Source organism: Pyrus communis, chromosome 1 (assembly GCF_041283825.1).
Source record: "Pyrus communis isolate YQ-2024b chromosome 1, ASM4128382v1, whole genome shotgun sequence".
In the NCBI taxonomy this organism is placed as follows: Eukaryota; Viridiplantae; Streptophyta; class Magnoliopsida; order Rosales; family Rosaceae; genus Pyrus; species Pyrus communis.
The window spans coordinates 17,550,784-17,578,000 of record NC_142565.1 but is presented as its reverse complement, the minus strand read 5'-3'; the positions used below and the strand labels follow the sequence as shown (position 1 = coordinate 17,578,000).

The 27,217-nt window shown below is 37.8% G+C and overlaps 1 protein-coding gene across 2 annotated transcripts; it reads right to left on the bottom strand.

The window, feature by feature from the left end:
- Positions 1–3,290: 3,290 nt before the first annotated feature.
- Positions 3,291–5,907, bottom strand: LOC137720910 (uncharacterized). 2 transcript variants are annotated; one of them, XM_068460030.2, is made up of 7 exons: positions 5,740–5,907; positions 5,332–5,490; positions 4,883–5,215; positions 4,722–4,768; positions 4,391–4,453; positions 3,705–3,837; positions 3,291–3,517 (listed from the first exon to the last, which is right to left on the bottom strand). In XM_068460030.2, exons 2-7 carry the CDS (start codon positions 5,456–5,458, stop codon positions 3,501–3,503), a joined length of 720 nt encoding a protein of 239 aa, XP_068316131.2. In that variant the 5' UTR covers positions 5,459–5,490; positions 5,740–5,907; the 3' UTR covers positions 3,291–3,500. The 2 variants fall into 2 exon arrangements, with proteins under 2 accessions (XP_068316131.2, XP_088555463.1); XM_088699337.1 differs by having other exon boundaries at positions 5,736–5,897.
- Positions 5,908–27,217: the final 21,310 nt, after the last annotated feature.

Sequence of the window (27,217 nt, the reverse complement as noted above, 5' to 3'; positions counted from 1 at the left end):
CTAACTATACAGAGCTAAGGTTTTTGTTCTCAAATGGTGGACTAGTTTAAGTGCTGGTTTAAAAGCACTGTAAATATTTATAGGGATCTCACCACTAGGTTAGTTACAATATCAATGACATGCTTTTTCTTATATATATATATATATATATATATATATATATATATATTATTTTTCTTCTTTTTCGTTGTCTGTTTATGACATGAGTAGGGGCAATTTCAATCTCTTATGTGGGGATCCAAGCGTTCCTTGATTATTTAACCGGCACTAAAAAGGGAACTAAAAACAGCCATTGAGGTTAGGCTGGTGGTGAGTAGTGATGGGTTTGGTTTCATTCAGTTCAGTTTTTTGCCAAAATCGGAACCGAACTAAAATTTTGTTTCGGTACTGTTAGGTTCAGTTTTCTTTCGGTTTTTTTCAATTCAATTTTTTTTTTAGTTTGGTTTTGTTCGGTTTAGTTTCGGATTTAATTTTATAAAACCTTTTCTTTTTTTTTAATATGAAATTTAGAAAAAAGGGCTTGCATTGGTAAACTAATATTAAAAAAAATGGGGAAAGTGGGAAGGTACAAGATCATATAAACAATCCTATTTTATCAACAAGCTCAATTGCAAAAAGATAAAAAATAAAAAAAAAAATAAAAATTGATCACCATATCTATTCCGAAAGCAAAAAAAAAATAGAGAAGCTTTTCCAAGTTCCAAAACTTTCCTCTACAACCTATGGAATAACCTCCCTAATTGAACCAAGTATGCTTCTTGAAAAAGCCCTAGACATAGTGGGGTGTATTCAATTGAGAATTTGAGACTTTAATGGATTTATAAATCTATGAATTTTTATGAAGTTTAATTGATTTATGGGGAGATGTGAGATTTGTGAATGCTTAAAATACACTATGAAATCTCTTCAATCCCCTCTAATTCCTCAACTTTTTCAAATTCTTTAAAATTAATTTTTAATTGAATACACCTGGAATGTTATAAACTTCTTTAAAATCCTAACTATCTTGGCAACAAAGTTTCACAAAAGAAACATCACAGACATACATTCATAAAGTGTTAAAAGGGATTCAATTCAGTTCGAGTTCCAAACCTCCAAAAATGAAACCAAACCAATAAAGTTTGGTTTGATTCAGTTTTTCCTTTTTTTGTTCGTTCTTTTTTTTTTTTTTTTCAGTTTTCGATTTTTCAGTTTCGGTTCGATGTTTGGTCTGAATTTTTTCTATCTTAGGTTTTTTGAACTCACCCCTAGTGGTGAGGGTCGATATAGTGACAGGCACAGATGAGTAAACTGAGTATAGGGTTCAAAACCCTAATTGTTGAAAAACACACGATCGTAGTAAAGTCTAATGCCCAGCCATGCGTGATTAATTTTGTGTTTGTTTCAATTTATATAACTGATTAATTTTAATTTTTTTTTGTTCATGTCTCAATCCGGTGTCAATTAAAATTAGTAAGGAGTGGATATCGAGGAGGAAATAATTTTATAAAAAAGGGTCACATCTTTGTTTCCTTGTCTTTAGTGAGTTTATTGGTTATATTTGGATGGATGTAAATATCAAGGCAAACTTGAGATATGATGTCGATCGTTCTTATGATTCTAGTATAGTGTATTCAGCCGGCAAGCAGGCTGGGTCGTATTTGATTTGTCCAATGAGCGATATTCTATTTAAACTAATCTAAAGTAGATGGACGGAATCGAGCTTTGGGTGCATAAGGAGAGAATACTATTGTCGGTAACTTGGCTACATCCACATTAGCTAGAATATAAAGTGGCTTTAATTCAAGGAAACTTTAACAAAAAGCTTCAGGTACTATTTACTTTAATGAAAAACCACACTTTTACACTAAAAAATCAATCATGATACTATTCACTTTACCCTTTATTTTGTCCTTATCATTAAAACTCAAAGTTTTCAAACCATTTTCATTAGTTTTTATTTAATTTTCAAAGAGAAACTATCAAATCTCACACTCAAGACAGAACGCCTCCTCCCTCGGTAGATTAAGGGACGGCAGAGACTAAAAAAATGTTGAAGAAATATCAAAATCTTACCCATGCCATGGCCCTAAACAGGAACTAAACCCACATTTCTACAAAAGAGAAAATTAATTCGACGAATCTCCTGGTCCTTGCAGAAAGGAAAAAGAATTTCACGTTCTTCCAATGACGATGATGAATCTACTCCTACGAGAAAAGGGTGAACCGATTGCTCTAAGGTTTTATTTGGACCCAAAATAATACTTTGGGCCGAGCCCATGATTGTTCCCAGTCCAGTAAAAAGTATTAGGAATATTCCTACCTTGGGCCTAGCCCAGTAGAGTTCGGCCAAATCCTATCAGAAGATGGTTCCGTTTGGATAAGAGTGAAGTGGTCGAATCCTAGTACAATAAGGATTCTTTAGAAGCTAATGATGCTTTGAATCAGAAAAGATGTCGAGAGTCAAGGGTTGAATATAAGTGATCAAAGAACTTGATTTAGAATCCTATAGGAATTAGGATTGGTTAAGACCTAATCAGTTTGGGTTGAGGAATTCTAATCCGAGTGGAATTCTAACTCAGTTATTGAGGAAATTGCTACTATAAATAAGAAGCAGGTGCATCATTCAAGGCCCTCTATATCAACACACAATTGCCCTGTGCAAACCTCTCAAAAACCTTGAGATTATTATTTTCCTTTTCCCCGCCTACACACCTTTAGTTTGGATAAACGGTACTGTGGAGACAACTGGCAACATCTTCAATTTAGATAAACAATACTGGAACCGTACAATCAGCTGACTGAGAAGCACTTTTGGTTTGGATAAACAACACTGATTCAAAATCAACTGGTTATTTATCCAAGTCTCGATCAACAAGGATTTTTGAGTCCTTGTTGGAAGAGATCATCTCATTAGCCTTCTTGGGGAGGTAAGATGTTACTGGATTACTACATTCGACACATTGAAAGCTGAATTTGGTATTGAACTTCGCAGAACTAGCATCTTTTTCTTCAGGCTCTATAACTCGAAGGTTGAGACGTGTTCCTTCCTCGACCGCAGTTCCGAAATCAAGAAGTTAGTAGCAGGCCCAATGCCACATTAACATTCATTTACTCCTTGATCGAAGAGTTGGCATGCCCCGTATTTGATCGAAGGATGTAGTTAGCTAATTAATTACTCGGTCTGCGTGTCACGTAGGTTAAGAAATTTTTAGAGTCAACAGGTTCATAACCCCATTGCGTTGGCATTACGAAAATTTGAAAGGTCTGGTTGCATTTGAATGACTAAAATTTGAAATCACTAAATCAAATGAAGAAAAACAGAGAAATTATATAAGCGGAAAATGCTAAAATATGTTTCACATAAATCAAGTCTCACAAGAATCAGTACCACACGAGCAATTTTAGGTCCTAGAGTAGTGCTTCTTAGCACAATGCTACAAGGTAAATTAAAGAACCTTGGTTTGGCAGTAATGCGGAGTCTTGAACCATGATTCACTACTCGAGCAATTTGAAGTCATTCATCCCTCTTCCGACTCTGCCAATCAGTCCAGAAATGAGAATGAAACCAGAAGAGAGGACGATTTAAGTTTAAGGGACAGACTATTCTCTCCCATACATACTATTAATCCATCTAAATGATTACATGTGCTACAATGTACCACAAGAGAAGGTAAATCTGAAATTCAAAGGCCCAAATAATATTCACGGAAAGGAATTCATACCATGTATGGCTTCCATGTTGTCTTCCTTGTAAACACCGAGAGGTGAGCCATGGACAGATAAAAGCATCTCCCCAGGCTTTGGGAACCTTACCGTTTTGGGTGTCATCCCAATAGACAGCCTTTGGCTACTAACCTGCAGCATAAACCCGAGTTTTCAAGGCCACTCAACGACTGTATTGGAAAAAAAAAAAAAAAAAAAAAAACCGAAGTACTAACTGCGGCCTATTCTTGTCAAAGCTCAATTTCTGTACTAATAAAGTAATAGTTCATTGTATTCTTGACAGTACCAAAATCACCAGAACGTCATATAATACTCTTCTCCAGTTTTCCCCTTTACAAATCAAGTTCCCTAATCTGTCGTTACTGTTTAAGTCCAAAGCTCTTCAGCACGGAAGATAAGCTTACAACATAATCTCCCTTATCCACGTAAATTCACCGAAGGCAACAAGTTTCCCTTGTAGTTCGTTAGCAAAACGGATAATCAGTTTAACACTTCTTTTAGGTCCTGAAGATGGACACATGTATACTTTGGAACTCATAGACTTCATAAGCTGTTTAGGCCTTCTACTTGTTCTGAGGTATGGAAGAATATGGAATCAAACTAAAAGCTATCAACATAACTACGATCAGAAAAAGTGCGGCTCAATATAAACCAAATATGAAAAATCAATCAATTAGGCACAAACCCCAGGAGTTTGGAGAGTATCTTGCTTCCCAAACATCAGAGAATCAAATGGCTCCTCAGAAACCTACAACAGAAATTTTAGAAAGGTAAATACGTATATATATATATATATATATATATGTCTGAATGCATGGATGTCTTCATATATGTGTTTCCATGCATGCATGTCCGAGCGTGAGTGGGCTTACGGTGTGTGTGCCTATTTAAACATGCCATACGAAAGTGAACTTCTACCATAACTTATAGCGTGTGAATGCAACATAAGCATATCAGAACAGATGCAAAAACAATTCTGTGACTTTTAGGTGGACATAAATAATAAGAGAACATACAAAGTCTCTGATCTGAAGATTATCAGCTCCCAGAATGCTTGTTCTCTCTGTCACAGATCAACTCTATCAGGTGAGAAATAAGCAAAGCAAGAACACTGAGGGTACAAAACTTAATCCTCTGATTCTAGTGCTCATGTCCAAAGATTAGAATTTGCTAATACCTGCTTTACTAGAAAACTCAAAGCCACCTAAGGGCGGGATTGCAGCTGAGCAGCCAGAATAAGCCATGGACAACCGGCGAAAAAGAGTCTTATGTAAATCTATTCCATCATTCATGGACACATTTCTGTCTTTATCAAGCCATTGGACTTCCATCTGTCCATTTTCTCCATTTGATACAATCGACAGGTTTTGATAGTTGTCTTTAAAAAATTGCAATAAAGGGGTTTGCAGCTGTTCCTTGGTGAAATAGGAGCGGAGCAAACGCAATTCAGTCAGCAGATGTTCAATCTCCACATCACGGATGGCCCTAATGGCAGATATTTGCCGCTCAACTGCGAAAAAAGAAATGAACAATAGGAGCACACCGCAGTAGGTAATCACCAGAGCTTTACTACAAAGTACAATCCTAAATTAAATTAAATTTGAGAATATAAAACGAAAATTATACCATCTGGGTCTGTGAATTGAGCTTCTTGCTTCTCAATCCGGGGCTCCTTATCATCGGCAACGTTTAAATCTGGTTTGGGTGACAAGGCAACTTGCTTTACAGGTTTCCTACCTCTTTTCCTTGCCATATATATGATGATGAAGTGGTAAATTTTGCTTGCTATTATATCCAACAACACAGAGAAGGGGAAAAAACCCCCCACAAATCAAATCAACTATAAAATTCGTAACGCGAATAAGAACAAGAATAAATTGGAAGAATGTGAGTTGAAAGATGCAGAAAACAAAAGATTATTACAAGTAAAAAAGAAAGAAAAGTCGCAGAAATGTGCAATTTAGATGAATGAGGAGATGATGAAAGTAAGCACAGTTAGGGTTTTGAACGAGGCAAGGCAAGAGATATACTAACCGGTGACCCTACGTCGGCGATTGGGTTGGTCGGAGCTTGTACAGTTGCAGTTGCAGCGCTGGGATGGGCGGGACCGGTTGCGAGTGAGTTTGAATTTTGAGAGACTGGTGGTACACAGATTCGTTTGGGCGAATTGTGAAATTTTGAAACTGGTTCACGTCTTGTCTCGACCAGGTCCAATACGACACGTAGTTTGTACCAAATTGAGGATAATTTTGTTCTTTTTATTTTTTACAACAAAAAAAGGGGTGTGATATCCATACATCCCATTTTACTTCTTACACACACTTCTATTTTTCGGTTGTCGGATTGGATGAATTGAAGAAGATCAACGGACAGAAATTAAGAAGGGGTGTGTGATAAGTAATTTGGGGTGTGTGGATAGCACGTCCCCAGAAAAATACAAACAGCCCAAACGGGAGTTTAAGTCAAACAATGAGTTTGCATTAAAATTTCAGTCATGCTTGTGATTTACAATGTTTGGTAAAACAAAAAAAAACTTTTCTAAAAACAAATGTCAATGACAATAAAAAAAAACATAGAAAAACATAAATATGGTCTATCATCCTTCTAAAAAAAAATTTTATTTAAAAGAGCTTTAATGAAAAGGGTTTGGATTAACTTTAATTTAATCAAAAATCACATAATAACCTTATTTAATGAAATGGGCATGAATTTGAATGAAAAAAAAAGATAAAAACTAAAAGAAAACAAGCCTAAATAAAGAGCCCACGAGCCGGAAGCAGGCCCAGCGTGCAAAACAAATTTATTTTTTCCAATCCATGCCTTTGACGTCACGCCACTTCCGTCAACCCAAGCCGTTAGAATTTTGTATGGGGTTATCATTTGCTTAATTTGTCTTATTGTCTTGCAACTACATGTGTAATTGGACATGGTTTATCATTGTTTCATACACAAATTATATTTCTTCTACCATTATTGGTATTCGCCGTCCTACTCACATTCTTAAATCTTTCTTTCCGCTAAATTATTCAACCTTCCACTATAGGATAGTTTTATAATTAATTTCTCATTTTATAGACTACTGGTTATGTAAACTGCCATTAAATTAAAATTACATAGTAGCAATATCAATTAAATTATGATATAAGTTAGCAAATTAATTGTCTTGGATTCTAGCTTACAAGTCGCCTTTTATGTCCTAGCACCTGTGACAACCCATCCCAAATTATTATATATATTTTCTCCCCTAGTGTGTAAAGTGACAATATTGCCCTTGTTGGCTTAGCGACGTGGATGTAAATATGTAGTTCTAAATTAATTTCCTCATTATCGTAATTAGATTGTACTCGACGTCATGAGTGCGTTGACGCAAGTTAGGGCTGAATCGAAGTCGTAACAAGGAAGTTACGAACGTATAGAGTGTAAATAGACCAAAATAAGAAACCAATCACCATAATTCCTATTTCCTTGGACCCAATTAGGTATTTGGGCTATTATCCCATATGGACCAATCAAAATTAGTCATCTATCTTCCTCTCTTAGGGCAACCCAATCAAGGCTTAACATTTTCTTCTTCTACCCAATCAGGAGGACGCACACACACACACACACACGTACACACTCTCTCCCCTATTCTCGAGCCTTTTCTTTCCTTCTTATCTCTGCGTCGTGACACCCACATACACCATCATCATCAAACTCTCACGGATCGAGTCTTTAGAAACCACCATCATTCTCCTCTCGACCTCACGAACTTCGCCATACCTTTAGCTCATCGAACGAATGATAGGAACGTGAGAAACCAGGAGCTTCGACGAGGTTCAATTTTGCTCCGACGTAATCCCAGTGTGGTTTCAAGATTTTAAGGCTTGGAAAGGCATTCACCCAACTTTCCTAACTCTTTGAAGTAGTTTTGGAGTGAAGTGGACGTTGGTATAGACGAGTTTGGAAGGTTGCAGAGTTGGCCGGAAGTATCGAGGGAATTTTCGACCGTTTTTCATTGGATTTTGAACTTCTATTAGGTAAGAATGTGTTCTACTCTTCAAGACCTTCAAATCCATATAAATTTCATGGATTTTGGTTGAGAAATGACAAAGTTATCAGCTCTAGAAAATTTCCCAGAAACCGACGAGTGCAACCGATAGCGGATGGAAGAGACCGGCGGAGTGACCAGAGAAGAAGAGGAATATTCTATTAACTTTAACAGAATGTTCTAATGGCATCAGGTACCGTTAGTTACATTTAACGGAATCTTCCATCAAACTGACAGAATATTTCTAACAGCGTCAGTCACACGGACGGCAAATGCCAGCATGTGGCCATGCCTTGGCCAACGCGTGAAGGCATGCCCGATGTTCAAATTTTTTTCTAAAAATATGTGTGTGTTCGTACTGTTGACGTTGGTATATTCAAACACCCCATTTGAGCAACATATGACGAATTAATCCTAGGCTTTGTTTATGTGCTATCAAATTAACGTTAAAATAGTTGTATCGCATATAAGCGAGACGTACCCCGAGGACGAGCATGGACAAACGAGGCTAGGGGGCTACGGTCCTATTACTTATCAGTGAGTGGGCATTTTTTTTCTATATATATATATATATAAATGCTTTACGATTTCCAAAAACATTTTTAAATGAATTTATGTCTTGTATGCCTTGTCTATACCGCTTATTACTATATTGTTGCATTAGTATGAATTGTGAATTATACTATTTGATGCTGCGGAGTCTTAGGTAAGCTTTAGGTGAGTTAGCATGTGATTGGTCTTGTTGCATTGCATGTTGCTATGCATTTATGCATTTAGAGCTTATTATGCTACACCCAAGTGTTAGTGCTCCCGCCCGAGGCCAAGGCACAGCTTTCATGTGATTGTTCACTTCCCACACCACACGCTCACCTAGGATCCAAGTTTCGGTGCTAGTCTGTTGTACAGACCACAATAGGTGGTTTTGACTCGTAGGTGACCCATGATCTATCGCACAGCTTTCATGTGATCATAGCACTTGAGCATACTTATTTACACCTAGCCTGTCATACAGGTCACATTAGGTGACTTCGACTCATGTGCAGACATATGTTGATGTGCTATAGGTCCAGTCGTACATGTCACATTAGGTGACTCCGTTATATCAACTTTTCACCTAGCTTACATATTTTAGTGCTGAACATTATGACATGGCATAATTCTATTTTCACTGTTCTTGAACATTGTTTTTATATACATGGATATTACTATTTCCTGGAAATTATACGGGTTTTACGAAGAGTGGTTATTGTGTTCATAAAGATAAATGTATTTTTCTAAAGCTTTGTTTTTGCCCACTCAACCTTCTGTTTTGCGCCCTTCCAGGTTCTAGGTAGCTGCTCGTCTTTGGTGGCTCATGAGGACTACATGACCGTTCTGACGTTTCCATAAATAAAAGTAGTGATCTTCTCCCCATTTGTATAATTAGTACTTAGTTAGTTCGACTACACTTTCATTTTACCTATTCTTTGATATGCGTGTATCTTATATTTGATCACTTTCACACACTTACATAGTATCTCTAGTTAAATAAGTTTAGTTTTGGTTTTTGGTTATTCACATTTCTTTTGTTAATATCACTTCTGTTGCGCACTTGGCTACGTCACTCTCATGTGACAGCCAGCATGTCTAGACTTTGGTCGGGGTGTGTTAGTTTGGTATCAGAGCAAGGTTAGGTAGTCTTGTATTTTTGCTTAAGTCTTAATCGTTTCGATCTCTTATGTCAGAACCATGTCGCCTCGTAGAGAGCCACATTTACTTCTTCTGAGTCTGGATTTCCAGATATTGGACAACATGGTGAAGCTATTGCTAGTGCTATTCAGTCTTCACTCCGTCCTCCCCAGATGACCCCCTTAAAGACTGTATATAACTTGAAACTAAATGATTTCTTTAGTAATGAGTGGTCCAAGGGAGTTGAGCATTGGCTTGACCATGTTGAGAAAACCTTTCGGGTGATGCAGTGACAGGGAAATCTTTCAGAAGACAGATGGGTCGAGACAGCCACTTGGTTCTTGTGTTTGGAGGCTGCATCATGGTGGAAACAGGAATCCTTTCAACTGTCAGTTGAAGATGCCACAAATTGGGAGGTTTTCAAGCATCTATTTCAGAAAAGATTTATACCTTCGAAGTATTTTGATCATAAGAGGGATGAATTCTCAGAACTGAAGTAAGGGAAAATGTCAGCCATTGAGTATCATCGAAAGTTCACTGATTTGTCCCAATATTGTCTAGAGATTGTTGCAAATCCTACTGAGATGCTCCGACGTTTTAAGAAAGGTACTCGTAAAAAGTTGTGTTCTATGGGGACTTCGACTCCTTATTCCACATATCAAGAGTTTTTCGAGGTATTACTTCGGGTTAAAGACTCCAAGAATGCTCCGGATGATAGTGATGAAGAGGAAGAAAAAGGTAATGCTCAGAAAAATAATACTAATAAGGATAAATGGCAGTCATCCTACGGTTATCGTAAAACACAGAATTTTAAGCGAAGTGACAATAGTTCTGGTTCATCTAGTGGTGGTTCGAATTCTACTATGCCACGGAAGGGCAGTAGGTTCACAAGTGGTTCCTGATTCCAAAGGCAGAGAAATCCTAACAGTTCTAGTGCTCCACTTTGTCGTAGGTGTAATAATCGTCATTTTAGGGAGTGTAGACAAAGTGGTAGTGGTAGATGTTTCACTTGTGGTCATATGGGGCATAGGGCTAACCAATGTCCCCAGAATCAGCAGAAACCTCAACCCCCTGCATTACCACCAACTGTACCTCTTCAGCAGATTCAAGGGCCTAGTGGCTATACTCCAACAGGTTATGGTGGTGCTTACCACTATCAGGGTGTATTCCAGGGGAGCATACTAGTATCCAACTGATCCATATTATCAGGGTAGCTATCCATAGTATCAGGGACGCTATATGCCGTATGCGCCATATCAGGGCGGTGGACCACAGTGGTATACTCGAGGACAGTCCTAGAACCTTGAGGTTGCCTCTAGCAGTGCTGATTCGTCGAGGAAGCCTAATTAGCCCAGTCAGGAACAGGGTATCCAAGGATGAGGTAATCAAGGAAATAAAGGTCGTGGAAGTCGGCAGCAGGCACATGGTCGTGTTCATCACATCACTCTGTAAGATGCTCAGAGCAACCCTGATCTGATTATGGGTACGTTAAATATTCTTGGTCATTTTGCTAGAGTATTAATTGATTCAAGTGCCACGTATTCTGTTATTTCTCATATGTTTGCTCTAAAAACTCAACCACACCCTACTCCCCTCGGTTATGAATTGGAGTTTTCCACTCTTAGAGGTGATACTTATTATGTTAGTTAGGAGTATCAAGCATGTCCTATTTTTGTTGAGGATGTCATCATGCTAGCTAATCTTTTTCCTCTGGATATTGTCGATTTCGATGTTATTTTGGGCATGGATTGGTTACATTACAATCGTGCCAAGTTGGATTGTTATGAGAAGGTTGTCACTTCCTATCGGCCGGGCTTACCTGTGGTCACTTTTGTTGGTGAGTGTTGTAGATTGAGATAGGGCGTTATCTTGGCCGTGAGAGCGAAGCGATTGTTAAGGAAAGGATGTTAGGGCTATCTAGCTTATGTGGTGCTGAATGAGGATACTTCTACTCATGTGGAGGATGTTCGGGTAGTCAAGCATTTTCCTGATGTTTTTCCTAATGATTAACCTAGACTACCACCAGATCGTGAGGAGGAATTCGCTATAGATTTAATTCTAAGTACATATCATATTTCTTTAACCCCTTATCAAATGGCTCCTGCTGAGTTAAAAGAATTGAAAACCCAATTACAATAACTTATTGATAAAGGTTTCATCTAACCGAGTACTTTGCCATGGGGAGATCCAATTTTGTTAATGCGAAAAAAAGATGAAACTCTGAGGCTATGTATTGACTATCAACAGTTGAACTGGTGATGATTAAAAACCGTTATCCTTTGCCTCGTATTGATGACCTTTTTTACCAGCTTCGGGCTGCTTGTGTGTTCTCAAAGATTGATTTAAGATCAAGGTACCATCAGCTAAAGATTATGCATGAGGATGTCCTGAAGACAGCATTTCGAACTCGTTACAGTCATTACGAGTTTCTGGTCATGCCATTTGAGTTAACTAACTCTCCAATAACCTTTATGGACTTGATGAATCGGGTATTTCACCCATATCTCGACAGGTTCGTTATTATCTTCATTGATGACATTTTGGTATATTCTAAATCTAAGGCAGAGCATACTAAACATCTCACTCAGGTTTTGAAGAAGTTAAGGGAAAATCAGTTGTATGCAAAATTTAGTAAATGTCAACTTTGGCTGGATCAAGTGTCGTTCGTAGGACACGTGATATCAGCCCAGGGTATTCTTGTAGACCCTTAGAAGGTAGCTATAGTAAAGAATTGGGAACAGCCTCGTACTATCATAAAAGTACGAAGTTTTCTTTGTCTAGCCGACTATTATCAACGTTTTGTGAAAGATTTCTTAGCTATAACTTTGTCATTGACGAGGTTAACCCGCAAATGAGTTAAATTTGAGTGGAGTGATGATCGTGAGCGAATTTTTCAGCAACTAAAGTATTGTCTCACCCATGCACTTGTGTTGGCACTTCCGGGTGACAGTGGGAACTTTGATATTTATAGCGATGCTTCTTTGAATGGCTTGGTCTGTGTACTAATGCAGCATGGTAGAGTGATCACGTATGCCTTGTGACCCACTCATGATCTCGAGTTAGCCGCTATTATCTTTACATTGAAAATCTAGAGGCATTATTTGTACGGAGAAGTTGGTGAAGTTGGTGAAGTTGCCTATAGGCTTAAGCTACCTCCACAGTTATCAAAGGTACATGACGTTTTCCATGTGTCTATACTTCGTCACTATGTCTCTGATCCATCACATGTAATTCCTCCTCAACCACTGAAGATTAATCTAGATTTGACCTACGATGAAGAACTAGTGACGATCTTGGATTGGAAAGATAAGGTTCTTCAGAACAAGATCGTTCGTATGGTGAAAGTGTTGTGGAGGAACCATTTAGTCGAGAAGGCTACCTGGGAAATGGAAGAACTCATGCGGGACCTGTATCCACGTTTGTTTTATGGTTATTGATGTGTTGTTGATGCATAGGAATTTTCGGCATGAAAATTTTCTCAAGAGGGGTAGACTGTGATGACCCGTCCCAAATTATTATATATATTTTCTCCCCTAGTGTGTAAAGTAACAATATTGCCCATGTTGGCTTAGTGACATGGATGTACATATGCAATTCTAAATTAATTTCCTTCTTCTTCTGCCCAATCAGGAGGACACACACATATATACAAACACATGCACGTACACACTTTCTCCCTTCTTCTCAAGCCTTCGTTTTCCTTCTTCTCTCTACGTTATGACACCCACTTAGACCATCATCATCAAACTCTCAAAGATCGAGTCTTTGGAAACCACCATCATTCTCCTCTCGACCTCATGAACTCAGTCATACCCTTAGCTCATCGAACGAACGACAAGAACGTAAGAAACCAGAAGCTCCGGCGAAGAGTCAAGTTTGCTCCAATGCTATCTCGGCGTGGTTTCGAGATTTTAAGGCTTGGAAAGGTATTCACCCAACTTTCCTAACTCTTTGAAGTAATTTTGGAATGAAGTGGACGTTGGTATAGATGAGTTTGGAACGTTGCAGAGTTGGCCATAAGTATCTATGGAATTTTTGATCGTTTTCCGTCGGATTTTGAACTTCTATTAGGTACGAATGTGTTCTACTTTTCAAGATCTTCAAATCCATATAAATTTCATGGATTTTGGTTGAGAAATGACAAAGTTATCAGCTTTAGAAAATTTTCCAGGAACCGGCGAGTGCACCAGGTGGCAGACAACAGTTACATTTAACGGAATATTCCATCAAACTGACGGAATATTTCTAATAGTGTCAGTCACACAGACAGCACGTGCCTGCGCGTGGCTAGCGCGTGTGGCCGTGCCTTGGGCGACAAGTGAAGGCGTGTCCGGTGTCCAAATTTTTTTCCAAAAATATATGTGTGTTCATACTATCGAATAGATCACGTTGGTATATTCAAACACCCCATTTGAGCAACGTATGAGGAATTAATCATGGGCTTTGTTTATGTGCTATCGAATTAACGTTAAAATAGTTGTATCGCATATAGGTGAGTTGTACCCCGAGGACAAGTGTGGTGGACAAGCGAGGCTAGGGGACTACGATCCTGCTATTTATTAGTGAGCGGACATTTTATATATATATATATATATATATATATATATATATATAAATGCTTTACAATTTCCAAAGACATTTTTAAATGAATTTATGCCTTGTATGCCATGTCTATACTGCTTATTATTGTATTGTCGCATTAGTATGAATTGTGAATTATACTATTTGATGCTGCAGAGGCTTATGTAAGCTTCAGGTGAGTTAGCATGCGATTGGTCTTGTTGCATTACATATTGCTATGCAATTAGAGCTTATTATGCTGCACCCCAGTGTTAGTGCTCCCGCCCGAGGCTAAGGCACAACTTTCACGTGATTGTTCACCTCCCGCACCTCACGCTCACCTTGGATCAAAGTTTTGGTGCTAGCCTGTGATACATACCACAATAGGTGGTTTCAACTTGTAGGTGAACCGCGATTTATCTCACAGCTTTCACGTGATTGTAGCACTTGAGCGTATTTTACACCCAGCTTGTGGTACAGGTCACATTAGGCGACTCCGACTCGTGTGCAGACATATGTTGATGTGTTATAGGTCCAATCGTACATGTCATGTTAGGTGACTCTAGCTGGCATGCTAATTTATATTGACTTTTCACCTGGCTTAAAAGTTATGACATGGCATAATTCCTTTTTCACTGCTTTTGAACATTGTTTTTATATACGTGCATATTACTATTTCCTGGAAATTAGATGGGCTTTACGGAGAAGGGTTATTATGTTCATAAAGATAAATGTGTTTTTCTAAAGCTTTGTTTTTGCTCACTCACCCTTCTGTTTTATGCCCCTCCAGGTTCTAGGTAGCTGCTCATCTTTGGTGGCTCACGAGGACTGCATGACGATTTTGACGCTTCCACAAATAAAAGTAGTGATCTTCTCCCTGTTTGTATAATTAGTACTTAGTTAGTTCGACTGCACTTTTGTTTTACCAATGCTCTGATATGCGTGTTTCTTATATTTGATCACTTTCACACACTTATATAGTATCTCTAGTTAAATAAGTTTAGTTTTGGTTTTTAATTATTCACATTTCTTTTATTAGTATCACTTCTGTTGCACACTTGGCTATGTCACTCTCATGTGATGGCCAGCAAATCTCGATTCCGGTCGGGGTGTGTCAGCAACAACTTGAAAACAAATGAACCAAAAATGCATTAAAATAGTACTAAAAATTTGGTACTTCACGATTCTTCAAGTAAAAAAAAAAAGAGCTTTAATAAAAAGGGCTTGGACTAACTTTAATTTAACCAAAAACTAGCTTAAACTATTATTTAACCAAAAGGGCGTAAAAGTGAACCATAAGGATACAAGCTAAATAAAAGATAGGTTGAATTAAAAGTCCAACGCGCAATAAATATTTTTGTCCATCCTTGCCCTAATAGAACTTAACCTAAGCCCGTTACCAGTTACCCGTTACCCGTTACTAACTTAACAATATTTATCATTCTACCAACGTCCTCTCACCAACAACCTTTAACATAAAAACAACTCACTAACAAGATAACTTTCATTGTCTTCTACTCACGTCCTATTTCGCAAACACAAATCCTCTTATAAACAAGCAACAACACCATAATTACCCTTTAATTTTTTTTACATCACATGTTGTACACTTTATTTTTTTTTTAATTTACAACAAATTCATATGATTTTTGAAAAATATTTTGTAAAGTACTATAGAGTTGTTATTATTTAAAGTTTTATCTCATTCAATCAAATTCACCAAAGTACTAAAAATAAATAATAAATTTACTCACATCTACCTAGGCGCTAGGCCCAGTTTGCCATCCGACTAGCGCCTAGCATCATTTAGAACCAAGAGAAATAGTGTGTGTATTCTTCAGTTTCATAAATAGTGTATAATTTTGTGATAGTTCCAGTAATAATGTGCGTTATTTTTTGTTCAAATCCAAAATCAATGTGTTAGTTTGTTCTAATTTCAAAAATAGTGTTTATTTTGTTACTTTTCATTAATAATGTGAGTTGTATTGAATCACTTTCAAAAATAATGTGGGTTATTATACTATACTTTCATAAATAGTGTGAGTTATTATGCTGTAGTCTAGAAATAGTCTGGGTTATTTTGGTTCACTTTCATAAATAGTGTGGGTAATAATATTGAAGTTCCAGAAATAGTGTGGGTTATTATGTTGTAGTTCCAGAAATAATGTGGATTATTATGTTGTAGTTTCAAAAATAGTGAAGGTTATTTTGGTTCACTTTCAAAAATAGTGTGAGTTATTATGCTATAGATCCAAAAATAGTGTGAGTTATAATGTTGTAGTTCCAAAAATAATGTGTTATTTTGGTTCATTTTTAGAAATAGTGTGGGTTATTATATATACTTTAGTTCCAGAAATAATTTGGGTTATTTTGGTTCACTTTTAGAAAATATTGAGGATTATTTTGTTGTAGTTCAAGAAAAGTGGTTCACTTTTAGAAAATAATGTAGGTTATTTTGTTATAGTTCAAAAATAGTGTTTATTTTGCTCCCTTCCATAAACAATGTACTAAAAGATGCTAGGCGCTAGTCGGGTGGCATGCTCGAGCCTAACGCCTAGGTGTCTAGGCAGATTTAAGTAAATCTACTATATCTCGTGTATATAAATGTCTGTTTATACTTAAAATATATATATAATTTCATCATAAACTACAAAGTAGAATGATATATATATATATATATATATATATATATATATATATATATATTATGAAATATTTGAACATAATGAAAACATGGGGAACAAGCATATAATATGTATTGATTTAAGTATACAACAAGTCTATAATAATTTATTGTAAAAAAATAAAATGCAAAATGAAAGTTATTTATTTTTTGTTTAAGTGAGTTGTAACCTAGGCCGGTTTGGACGGGCTAGGCGGGTGCCTAAACGGTCTAGGCAAGCGCCTCAGCAGGTCTAGGAGCCCTTTATTAATTTTCAAACGTCTAGGCATCAATTGGGGTGTTGGCCAACTGCCTAGTGCCTAGGCAAGGCCTAGGCGGCGCTAGGCGAGGACCTTTAGAATGGTGTCCATAAATAGTATGAGTTATTTTGGTTCGGTTTCATAAATAATGCGAGTTGTTTTTGTTGTAGTTCCAGAAATAGTATGAGTTATTTTGGTTCACTTTCAGAAATAATGTTGGTTATTTTGATGTAGTTCCAGAAATAGTATGAGTTATTTTGGTTCACTTTCAGAAATAATGTTGGTTATTTTACTGTAATTCTAGAAATAGTGTTTATTTTGTTACCTTTCAAACACAGCGTGGGTTATTTTGGTTTATTTCTTAAATAGTGTGATTTGTTTGCCATAGTTCCAGAAATAGTGTGCGCTATTTTGTTGATTGTTGTAGATGGAACAAACGAAAAATGTTAGGGTGAAGAGTTTCGCTCATTAATATTGTTACAGAATATCATTGTCGAGTTCTTCAAAAGGGAAAAGTTAATGAAAGTCTTGTTGTCCTCTACCATTACATGACTCTACGCGAGTAATCTAGAGAAACAAACGATGCCTGAACAAATAATGCAAGTAATCTACCATTACATGAATCTATACGAGTAATCTATTCCATGGTTCCTATAGTTTACATAAACGCATATAACAAAATACCTAGATATGTCGTGTTACAATCAGAAAGGTAGCAGAAGTAAAAAAAAAACAATTGTTACCTTCATATATGTAACAAACGTGTCTCCCTTTTTCTTTCCGGTCGCTTTGTCAAAAATAGCTTCACACGGGGCTTTTTTGTTTCAAGATCCTATAAATTCCATTGAGTAATGAGCTTATAAAGTGGAAGTATGAAAGCAGATATTATCAATTAAGCTATCCAGTGCATGGATGTTTAACAAGGAACACAAAGTATAACACTTTGTTTCATGATGCCATAACAAGACCACTTAGTTTCATGATCCTATACACATACACCATTTCCAGTCTAGACTAGCATAACCAAATTTAATAATAAGATCAAATCACATTTTCCTAGAACAATAGAGTTTGATTAGCAAACTTTAATAAATAAAAGAAGGGTGTGATATCTACACACCCTTTTTTACTTCTCACACTCTTTTAATTTTCGGCTGTTGGATTGGATGAAGTGAAGAAGATCAATGGATAGAAATTTAAAAGAGGTGTGTGGATAGCACACCCCATAAAGGATACACCATCATCAAAAGTAAAAGAACAAGATAAAAAGGGGCAAACCTGCTTGTTAGCTTCCTTATCCGACAATTTCCTCTTAGAACTTTGATTGCCTTCTAACTCACTGCTACCATTGATATCATCTTAATTAGATGGATCAGAAGCCTTTACAGGTGCACTAACCTCTTCCCTTGCGGTGGCCTCAAAAAAATTGGCAGCAGGGAATACTTCCTCTTTTTGCAAAAAGGTCATATCTTTGTATCCCAAAAGTGCTATCCCATTACACATTAAATCAGTCAAATATACATTCAACAAAAATAAGCAAGACAAATTTTCAAGTTTGATTTCAAAATTTTCCTATTTCATAAAATTGGAATACTGATCTGTTAGGCCATGCATGAACACTCGGGAAATGTTCAGAAACGTGGCACCGAACATTCTCTTCAAGGTTCGCCAATGTGCAACCAAACAACAAAAATCTACTTGTGTGCGTTCATTGGCATGCTACCACTTACCATATATACCATGAACAGAAAAACCACCACAAACAATGGAATAAAATATGAGAAAAACATAAGAAGTTGCAAAAATCATGAACTAACCTGAGCAACCCAAGCCCTAAGACCCCGATTCCACTTGTATGGAGTCCAATCTGCTCGGGCTAGATATGTCCTTTGTATAATTCCCCTAGCCTTTCTTATTGGGCAGAGATTGATGTTTAGTTCTTTGCAACATGAATTTGGAATTAGTCTAAGAGGTGCCTTTTTGGGGCCTTTCTTAGGCCTTGAGGCTCACAATCAGGACTAATAGAGATTCGAGTGTGCCACTGTTCTTTTTGTCTAACAGATTGTTTACTTGATTGTTCAATTAATTAATTTCTTGCACTACAAGTCACTATAACTTCTTGTAATATCAGGATTGTTCACAGATGGGTTAAGTCAGCATTAAGTTATTTTCTTTGCCTTTTGATCAAGGACTTTCATTTGTAGCATCACATGTTCGTATGTAAAGGAAGTTGTGATTAATCAAGTTGATTTCTTAATTATTATTTTAGACTGACAGCAAAGCAACCAAAATAATTAGTTGATAGGATTAATTATGACTAAAACTTGAGCAAAAATAATTAGAAATGACATGAAGTTCAAAGGAAGAAACAAAAACTACAGATCTTCTTTATGTAAGTACAGATATAGGAGATTCGGGCAAGATTACAACCTTGGCGGGCAGGATTTATCTTGTTGTGGAAACCTTTTCTTGTATTTTACAGTGACTAGAATCTTTGGAAAATGAAAGATAAACAAGGTTTACTAAAGGATTCGATACTATAACAAAGGGAAGGGTAGTAGGGCTTCTAAAATCAAACAAAAGAAAGCTTTCTATGGTGGACCCGAGACTTGAAAAGGACAAGGGATGAACAAACTAAAGTTTTTCTAGTTTAAGTGTACAGATAGTTGCGTGATTGATTGGTTGAGAGAGAGTTTATGCTTGTGCCCTTCCTTGCTTTTATAGACTTTCCTAGCCCGATTGTCCAAGCCTTTCCTTTTGGTGATGGCTTCCAAAGCATGGTGAGTCATCGTCTGCTTTTGTTACTTACCTGCCCATGCCATGGAAAAGTACTTTTTCGCTAAGGGTGAGCTGTCCTCTACCGCTTGTCACCTCACATAGGCTTACTGCTTATTAGTTGCCAGAAAATGGTTTTAAATTCATCCTAGGCTACCACCTTTCCTAACCCAATTCCTTTCTGATTTACGCAAGCCTAGGCCCTCACTTATCTTGAGCCCAATATTAAATATCCACCCAAACAGTGCCCCCTTTAATCATTATTATGTTTGCTAATCAAGACATTGATAATGATTAAAATTACATGTTTGCCGAAACTGGGTATTATCACATTTTATCTGAGCCATTTTAACTAAACCTTTGCACTAATTAGCGACTTCCAACGTTAACTACCTGCCCGTTTATATAACTTCCACTTTAACCTCATCGGCCATTATCTTCAACAAGCTTAATCCTTAGCGCCAACACATTTCCTCGAATTTTCAATTTTTCTTTGACCTCGCTTTAACTACCTTCTTCACTCTTCAAATTCAGTAATGGCTCCCAAACCATGTCCTACATACGGGTCAGAAGAAGGCATCATCAATCTTTGTCGCCATCTTAACGACTTTTATCATCCTCGGGCTAGCCTTAATCTCCCAATTTTCTTTCTTAAAGATGGGGCACACTTACTGGGACCTACCTGACCACCATGGTCCCTGTTCTATGGAGAACAATATGCCTACCAAGGAGTGGTTTACTCCTAATCCTTACTAGGTCGAGGAGGGCATCTCAGTTGCTAGATGGTCGAGCTTTAAAATAGGTTTTCCTTCCATGACTGATGTATCCTGATCGAAATGGGTGGACGATATGAAACCTATATGGAAGAAGAAGTGGATGGCAAATGGCATCTACGAACTAATCATGATGTCTAAGATCACCATTCCCATCAAACATGAGCTCCTATCAACTACCCTTCTTTTCTAGAACAATGGGACCAATACATTCGACTTCAAGATAGGGTCCATGGCTCAAACTATCTTGGACATGGCTCAGGTGTTCAAGCTAAGGCTGTCGGCCAGGTGTGTAGACATTACCCATGATTAGTCCTCTCCTTCTCAACTAGGTGTTAGAAGTTCTGAGACTTCGAAGGTCATGGTGAGCTTAGACTATGACTCCACCACCTTTAAAAGCTATGGTACTTCATTTGCGGGTTTCATTCCATTTGTTAAGACAAATTTTTGCCCACCATCTCTTTCTGCTGATCAAGCTCAGGAACACATGTACAAGTTGTTTAAACAAACACGTGTTCCCCAACAAGTCTAAGGGAGTCAAGATGGAGTAGATCCCTTTGGTGGAAGTTCTAGACTCCTTCGATAATATGGCTATAAAACCCTTCATCTTAGCCCACCTCTATCACTTGCTCTATAAGATGACCAAGGGGCAACCCTTTGAGACTAATCTCAATGGAGCAACCTGGATGATCTAAATCTGACTCCTGTGGTACTTCCCAAAGTTTCCGGCTTTAAGCCTGTAATTCCCTAAAGGCGTAGTTCTTGCCCGAATTTTGTAGAGGCTCCAACTACCAACCACTCAACCATTTCCTGCCTCTACTTCTTCAAGGTCTACAGAACAGAACTGACCTTGAGTGGGGGGCCTCTGTGCTTTGGAGGTATCCCTGGTTTTTGGATAATCTCTTCTAAGACTTTTTTAGGGTAGATGCCAGCAGTTTCTGTAAGGAGAAGTTCATCAGCTACATTCAACAAAGAGATTTGGATTGGGGGGGTGAGGAGTGACCAAGTCGGTTATGAGCGCAACCTAGAAATTTATCACCCCAACTTCTGTGGTAGGCAACTAGGATTTAGGTAAGTTATCCCAGTCCTCTTCTTTGATTTAGTGCACTGTCCTCCTATCTCCTCCACTCCCTTTTGAAGTCACATTTTGGGCAACTAGGCGTAGCCTAGAAGTGATGACCAAAATTGCACACAAGCCCACTACTCTCACCTTTGAGTGTATTGCCTTATTTGCCACTTGGTGGGAGGCCAAGTGGTCCAAAATATGGCAGAGACATTAGAGAGGCCCATAACAGGATCTTTAAGTAAGTCTTCTTCAAGTCTCTTCCCAAAAAAGAAGAATTGGAGAGCTGGAAGGAGGCCGTTAATGAGAAAAACCAACTTCTGTTAATAGATAACTTATCTTCCTAATCCTTTCATTTGATTGTATGATTTTATCAAATCCTAACTTTTTTTTCTCAATTTTGCAACCCAAGGTAATCCTGATGAAACAACCCTCGGGCAAGAGGAAGAAGATGCTTGCTGATGCCCTAGTTTTGCAAGAAGCTACCACTGAAGCAACTAGGCAAGGGGTTGGCCTAAGCCAAGCTCTTGGAAAGGCTAAGAACATCTTCGAGATGTTCAGTGAATCTAAGATGGAAACCAGAACATCTTGTCGAGCCAATCTCAAGTTGATTAAATCATCTGATTCAGAGCCCGATGAGAGGTCCAAGTTTAAGCATGATGCCCCTGCCCCAAGAGACATTCCAACCAGGAAAAGAACAAGGTCATAGACTTCTTAAACCTCTCAATCTCTTGTTGTTCTTCCAATTGAAGTGGGCAGGAAGAAATAAAAATTTATCAATAAACACTTCATTTTTGAATTTCTCCACTTTGCTCACTTTTCATAGATATCAAACTCATTGCATTTTCTTATGATTAGGACCTACTACTAGTAAGAAGTTTAACTCTCCTCCCAAAGAGATGAAAGCCAGTGAGGTGGGGCAGCAAAGTGATAAGGAAGTTTTGTCCAAGATTTTGGAGGAATTGAAGGTAGTCATTATTGAACACTCAATACATATTTCATCTTCCATTATTAACCCTTCTATTAACCCCAATTGGTTTTCAACGCATCTTTCCAAGGCAAAAATAATTTCTGACTAAAAATCGTATTCTCCTCCAGCTTGATTTGTGCAAGCTTCTCCTTCTCGAGCGAAGCTTTCAGAGGTACATCATTTCTCTTAAAACTTGTTATTTTTCCAATTCTTAAGATCCAATCTATGGCTTGACTTTGCTCTTTTTAGACAAAGAAAAACACTTCAGCACTTGTAACTCAACAAACCCCTACTTCATCTCTCTCTCAAGTTCCTCCAACCATAGTGGTGATTCCCACTTCTCAATTCAACCCTGCAATTAGAGAGTTGTTTCATTTTGTAGAAGACTATATTACCCTTGTAATTTTCTTCTCTTAGGGGCTTTTCATTATAAGATCACATTTTTTATTATTATTTGGAACTGATGCTTTAAACTTTGTCACTGTGAGTCTTCACCTTTTCCAGAAGCTGCCAAGTCTTCTACACTGGCTACCAAGAAACCAATGGTCCTTGAGATACCAGTTGTCTTAGAGGTGACTAATCCAAGGCCTTTCTAGCTCTATTTCCAGTTAACCAACCACCTTCCCCCTCTCCCCCAAAGCAACTGCATCTGAAATCCTTCCAACTATGGCTCAGGACTCATTTAAGGTATACTTAACTTGATATCTTGTCTTTTTCTCATTTTAGCTTAAAGTTATCCCCTTAAATTATTCTTTTGCATCTGATAGGGCAAGCCTTATCAGCCCGCTATCAGCAGAGTGGTCACTCGGGCTACTTCAGCTTCAGGGATTCTTATCCCTAGGCCTAGGAAGGTGGCCGTTACTGGATATTTTTCCTCCTCCACTGTTGTTGCTGAAGATGTCACCATGCCTTTCCATTGGCTTCTCTCCCAGCCACAACTTCAGTACTTGAGCTAGTTAGGGAGTTCGGGCAAATTAAGACTAAGCTGAGGTCCCCAAGGCATTCCTCTGAGCTTCACCATATTCAAGAGCAGCCCAGGATCTTCCAAGAATGGATGTAGATGGATTTGTCTGCCTCATTTAGTCTTAAGGCACTTCAAGATGCTGAGAAGGCTCTAGCTGAGTTGTACCAATTCCAACAAATGACAAAGTATGAGTCATTCTTCGAGAAATTAAGGGCTTTGAGAGATCAGCGCCTTAAGGCTGAAAAGCATACTTGAACTTCCATTAACCTGCAACAACTTGTGGAAGAAGGGTCAACCATGAAAGATAAGATCATAGTGGTGGCCACAGAGATTCAGAAGTTGGAGGAACAACTTTCTACTTTGAAGGCTGAGCAAATGATCCTTTCCAGCAAACTATATAAGAACATTGAAAAGGTGGAAGGATTAGAAGCTCAGCTAGCCAAGAACAACATAGCTTTAGATGAACCACGTCGCATTTTTACTATAATGGAGACTTATCATTCTAGGATAGCTGCTCTGGCTAAGGATGTAAACTTGTAATCTTTAGGACTTTTGTATTTTCATGATTACTGAATAAAAAGATTTTTCCTTGTCTTACTACCTTATTTGCTTATTCATAATTTCCAAAAGTAACTTCTCTTAATATACAAAGAATTCCATAAAACAACCATAAGTATCAAATTTCATTAATATAACAGTCTCTTGCATCCCACAGAGTTAGGTGATACTTATTTAAGAATTTAGTATTGATTGGGTGTTTCTAAGAACCTCTTTATATGCCCCATTATCTAATGCTTTGATAATTATAAAGGGGCATTCCCAAGTAGGACTCCATTTTCCAAATCCTCTAACTTGAGTTCCTAATGGTAGAACTGTTTTCCATACCAACTCTCCTTCTTAAAAAAACTTCAATTTTACCCTTTTATTATAAGATTGGGCAATAACTTTTTTTCCTTCTTAAATCTTGTTTAGAGCCTCAATGCGGGCGACATCCAAATCATCTCTCCCTTGACACATGGCTTGCATGAACTCATCATTGTGTAGATCAAATTGGTTCTGTATTCTCAAGGAGCTCACATTGATTTCCATAGGAAGCATTGCACCTTGCTCGAATGTTAATCCATAAGGGGTAGTTCTAGTTCTTGCCCTTTTTGAAGTTTTGTAAGCCCAACGAGTATCTCCTAACTTTTCATGCCATTTTTATGGGTTGTCCGCTACCATTCTTTTGATGATATTAATCAAAATTTTGTTGCTGGCTTCTGCTTGACAATTAGATTAGGGGTAATAAGGGCTAGACTGGATCATCTTTATCTTGAAATTTTTTACAAACTCCTCAACATCTTTGGAAACATATAATGGTCCTCTATCTGTAACAATGACTTTGGGTACACCATACCTATGTAGTATCTTAGTCTCAATAAACCTCTTGATAGTGGTTGAATTGATAGTCTTTACTGCTAAAGCTTCCACTCATTTGGTAAAGTAATCAGTTGCCACAATTATAAAGGTGTGCTTTTTGCTGAAAGCTGGATATATTTACCCGATGAAGCCCATAGCCTACCCTTTAATAGGCCATGGCTTTACAATCAGGTTTAGAGGTACGGGTGAAGTGTGCTACAAAGGATCATGCCTTTGGCATTCTTCACATCTTTTAGCATAAGCCTTGCAGTCTTTCTTCATATCGGGCCAGAAGTAACCATATCTTCTTAGCAACCATCTCATCTTTGTTCCTGCTTGGTGAGCTCCACAAATTCCCTTATGTACCTCAGCCATTACTTTCATTGACTCTTCCATAACCAAGCATTTCAGCAGAAGCCCATTTGGGGGTTTTCTCAACAAAATCTCTTCCCACAAAACAAACTTAGTTGACTGTTATCTGGTCCTTTTGCACATAGGGAGAGAATGATCTTTTAGGTACTAAAAAATAGGAGACTTTTAGTCTTTTATCTCGGGCTAATCTGTCATTACGTCCAAGCTGAATTCTCTTTTAAAGATAAAAGGAAGCCTTATTGTCTGTATTTTCACTTTTATCTCAAGTGTTTTTCCCTGGTCCTGCGCTCCATAAGCTAGTTGTGCCATCTCATTTGCAGCCAAATTCAACTCCCTGGGAATATGATTAATTGTGACTTCACTTCCCCAATATGCCAACAATTGAGTGATAACCATATAATATCCTGGCATTATGATATGTTTGCACTTGTACTCTCCATTTAATTGATTAATCACTAACTCTAAGTCTCCAAAGACCTCTAGTTCTTTTGCCTTTAATTTTATCATAATCTCTAAACCAATGATTAATGCTTCGTATTCAGCTCTATTGTTGGTGATACCATCATAATTCAAGAGAAATGAATAACAATGGTGAGCCCCTTGTGGATTGACGATGACTCCCTCTGCGCCTACAGCCCACTGTGTGCATGATTCATCAAAATATAACTTACATGGAGTGATCCAGAGGTCGGATATTCTTTTTATCTCTTGCTAGACCCAAGCCTATTTGCCTGAGCTGCATTCTCTTGGTGGAAACCATACACTTGCAACTTTCAAAGTACCGAGAATATTGATAAACTCCTCTTCTGGTTCTTGGTGTTCTGTCAAGAAGTCTGTAATTGCTTGTCCCTTTTACAGCCCTTTGAGGCACATATTAGAAACTAAACTCTAATAATGTCAGAATCCACTTCCCAATTCTCCAAGTCAACATAGATTTGGACAACATGTATTTGATCACATCAGTCTTAGTAATTATATGAGTGTGACAAGGCAACATGTAATTTCTCAACATGTGAGCAGTGAAATACAAAGTCAAACATAGCTTTTCAACAAGGTGTATCTTGTTTCTACCTTAGTAAGGATTCTATTGAGATAGTACACTGCTTGTTCTTTCCCTCTTTCATTATTTTGAGCTAATAAACTCCATATGGACTTCTCAAATGCTGAGATGTAGCTTTAAAGGTTTCTCCCTATGGGGAGGCATAAGCACTAGAACAGATGCCATGTAAGCTTTCACTTTATCAAAGGCTTCTTGATGCTGAGGGCCCAACTCAAACTTGTCTTGATTCTTTAACCTTAGCAAATGAGACATGGGTTGGATCTTACCAGCTAGGTTAGCAATGAATCTCCTCAAGAAATTAATCTTTCCCAGCAGTCTTTGCAATTATACTTTGTTGGTAGGTGCATGTGACTCTATTATGGCTTTAGCTTTATTCTTGTCTACTTCCACACCTCTTTGATGAACCAATTGTTGGAAATGTGCCCTAAAACCAATCATATGATGACACTTTACGGACATTTCACAATGTTAAACTAATGTAGTTTAAATGTAAAGGGCAAAGATTATTGTTTGAGCCGTCTCATATAAATGTTATATGCTTAAACGATAAGTCCAAGGGATATGTGATTGGAAGAATGCGATCTAAAGAAGTTAGATTCATGAGACCATTCTTTCGTTGACACATCCTAAACGTTCCTGATCATAGGATTGTCAATTGGGCATTGACAGTCCGTTAAGATCAGTACGTGCTATGTCTTCTCTCAGGGAGAGTGACTAGTCTCGAGTCATTGGTGTGTGTAACATCAAGACAAGTACGTAGGTGCTCAATAGAGAATGAGTTCACTGAACACGATCAACGAAGAGTTCTCATATTCATGTCACATGAGAACTCATGGTTGGGATAATGCAAATTAGTCTTTTGACCTGAGGCATCACAGTTGTCTTGTGGTTAGGTTCTTAATCTTTGATTATGTCAAAGTCACTCCATCAGGAGGGTGTCCACGACATCGTTGGGGT

What these genes read in the sequence shown, in the direction of transcription:
- LOC137720910 (XM_068460030.2), bottom strand. Translation starts at nt 5,458, where the DNA reads ATGGCAAGGAAAAGAGGTAGGAAACCTGTAAAGCAAGTTGCCTTGTCA. An exon ending in TCAATTCACAGACCCAGATG is followed by an intron (nt 5,216 to 5,331) that starts GTATAATTTTCG and finishes CTTTTTTCGCAG; the next exon opens with TTGAGCGGCAAATATCTGCC. An exon ending in ATCTTCAGATCAGAGACTTT is followed by an intron (nt 4,454 to 4,721) that starts GTATGTTCTCTT and finishes TTTCTGTTGTAG; the next exon opens with GTTTCTGAGGAGCCATTTGA.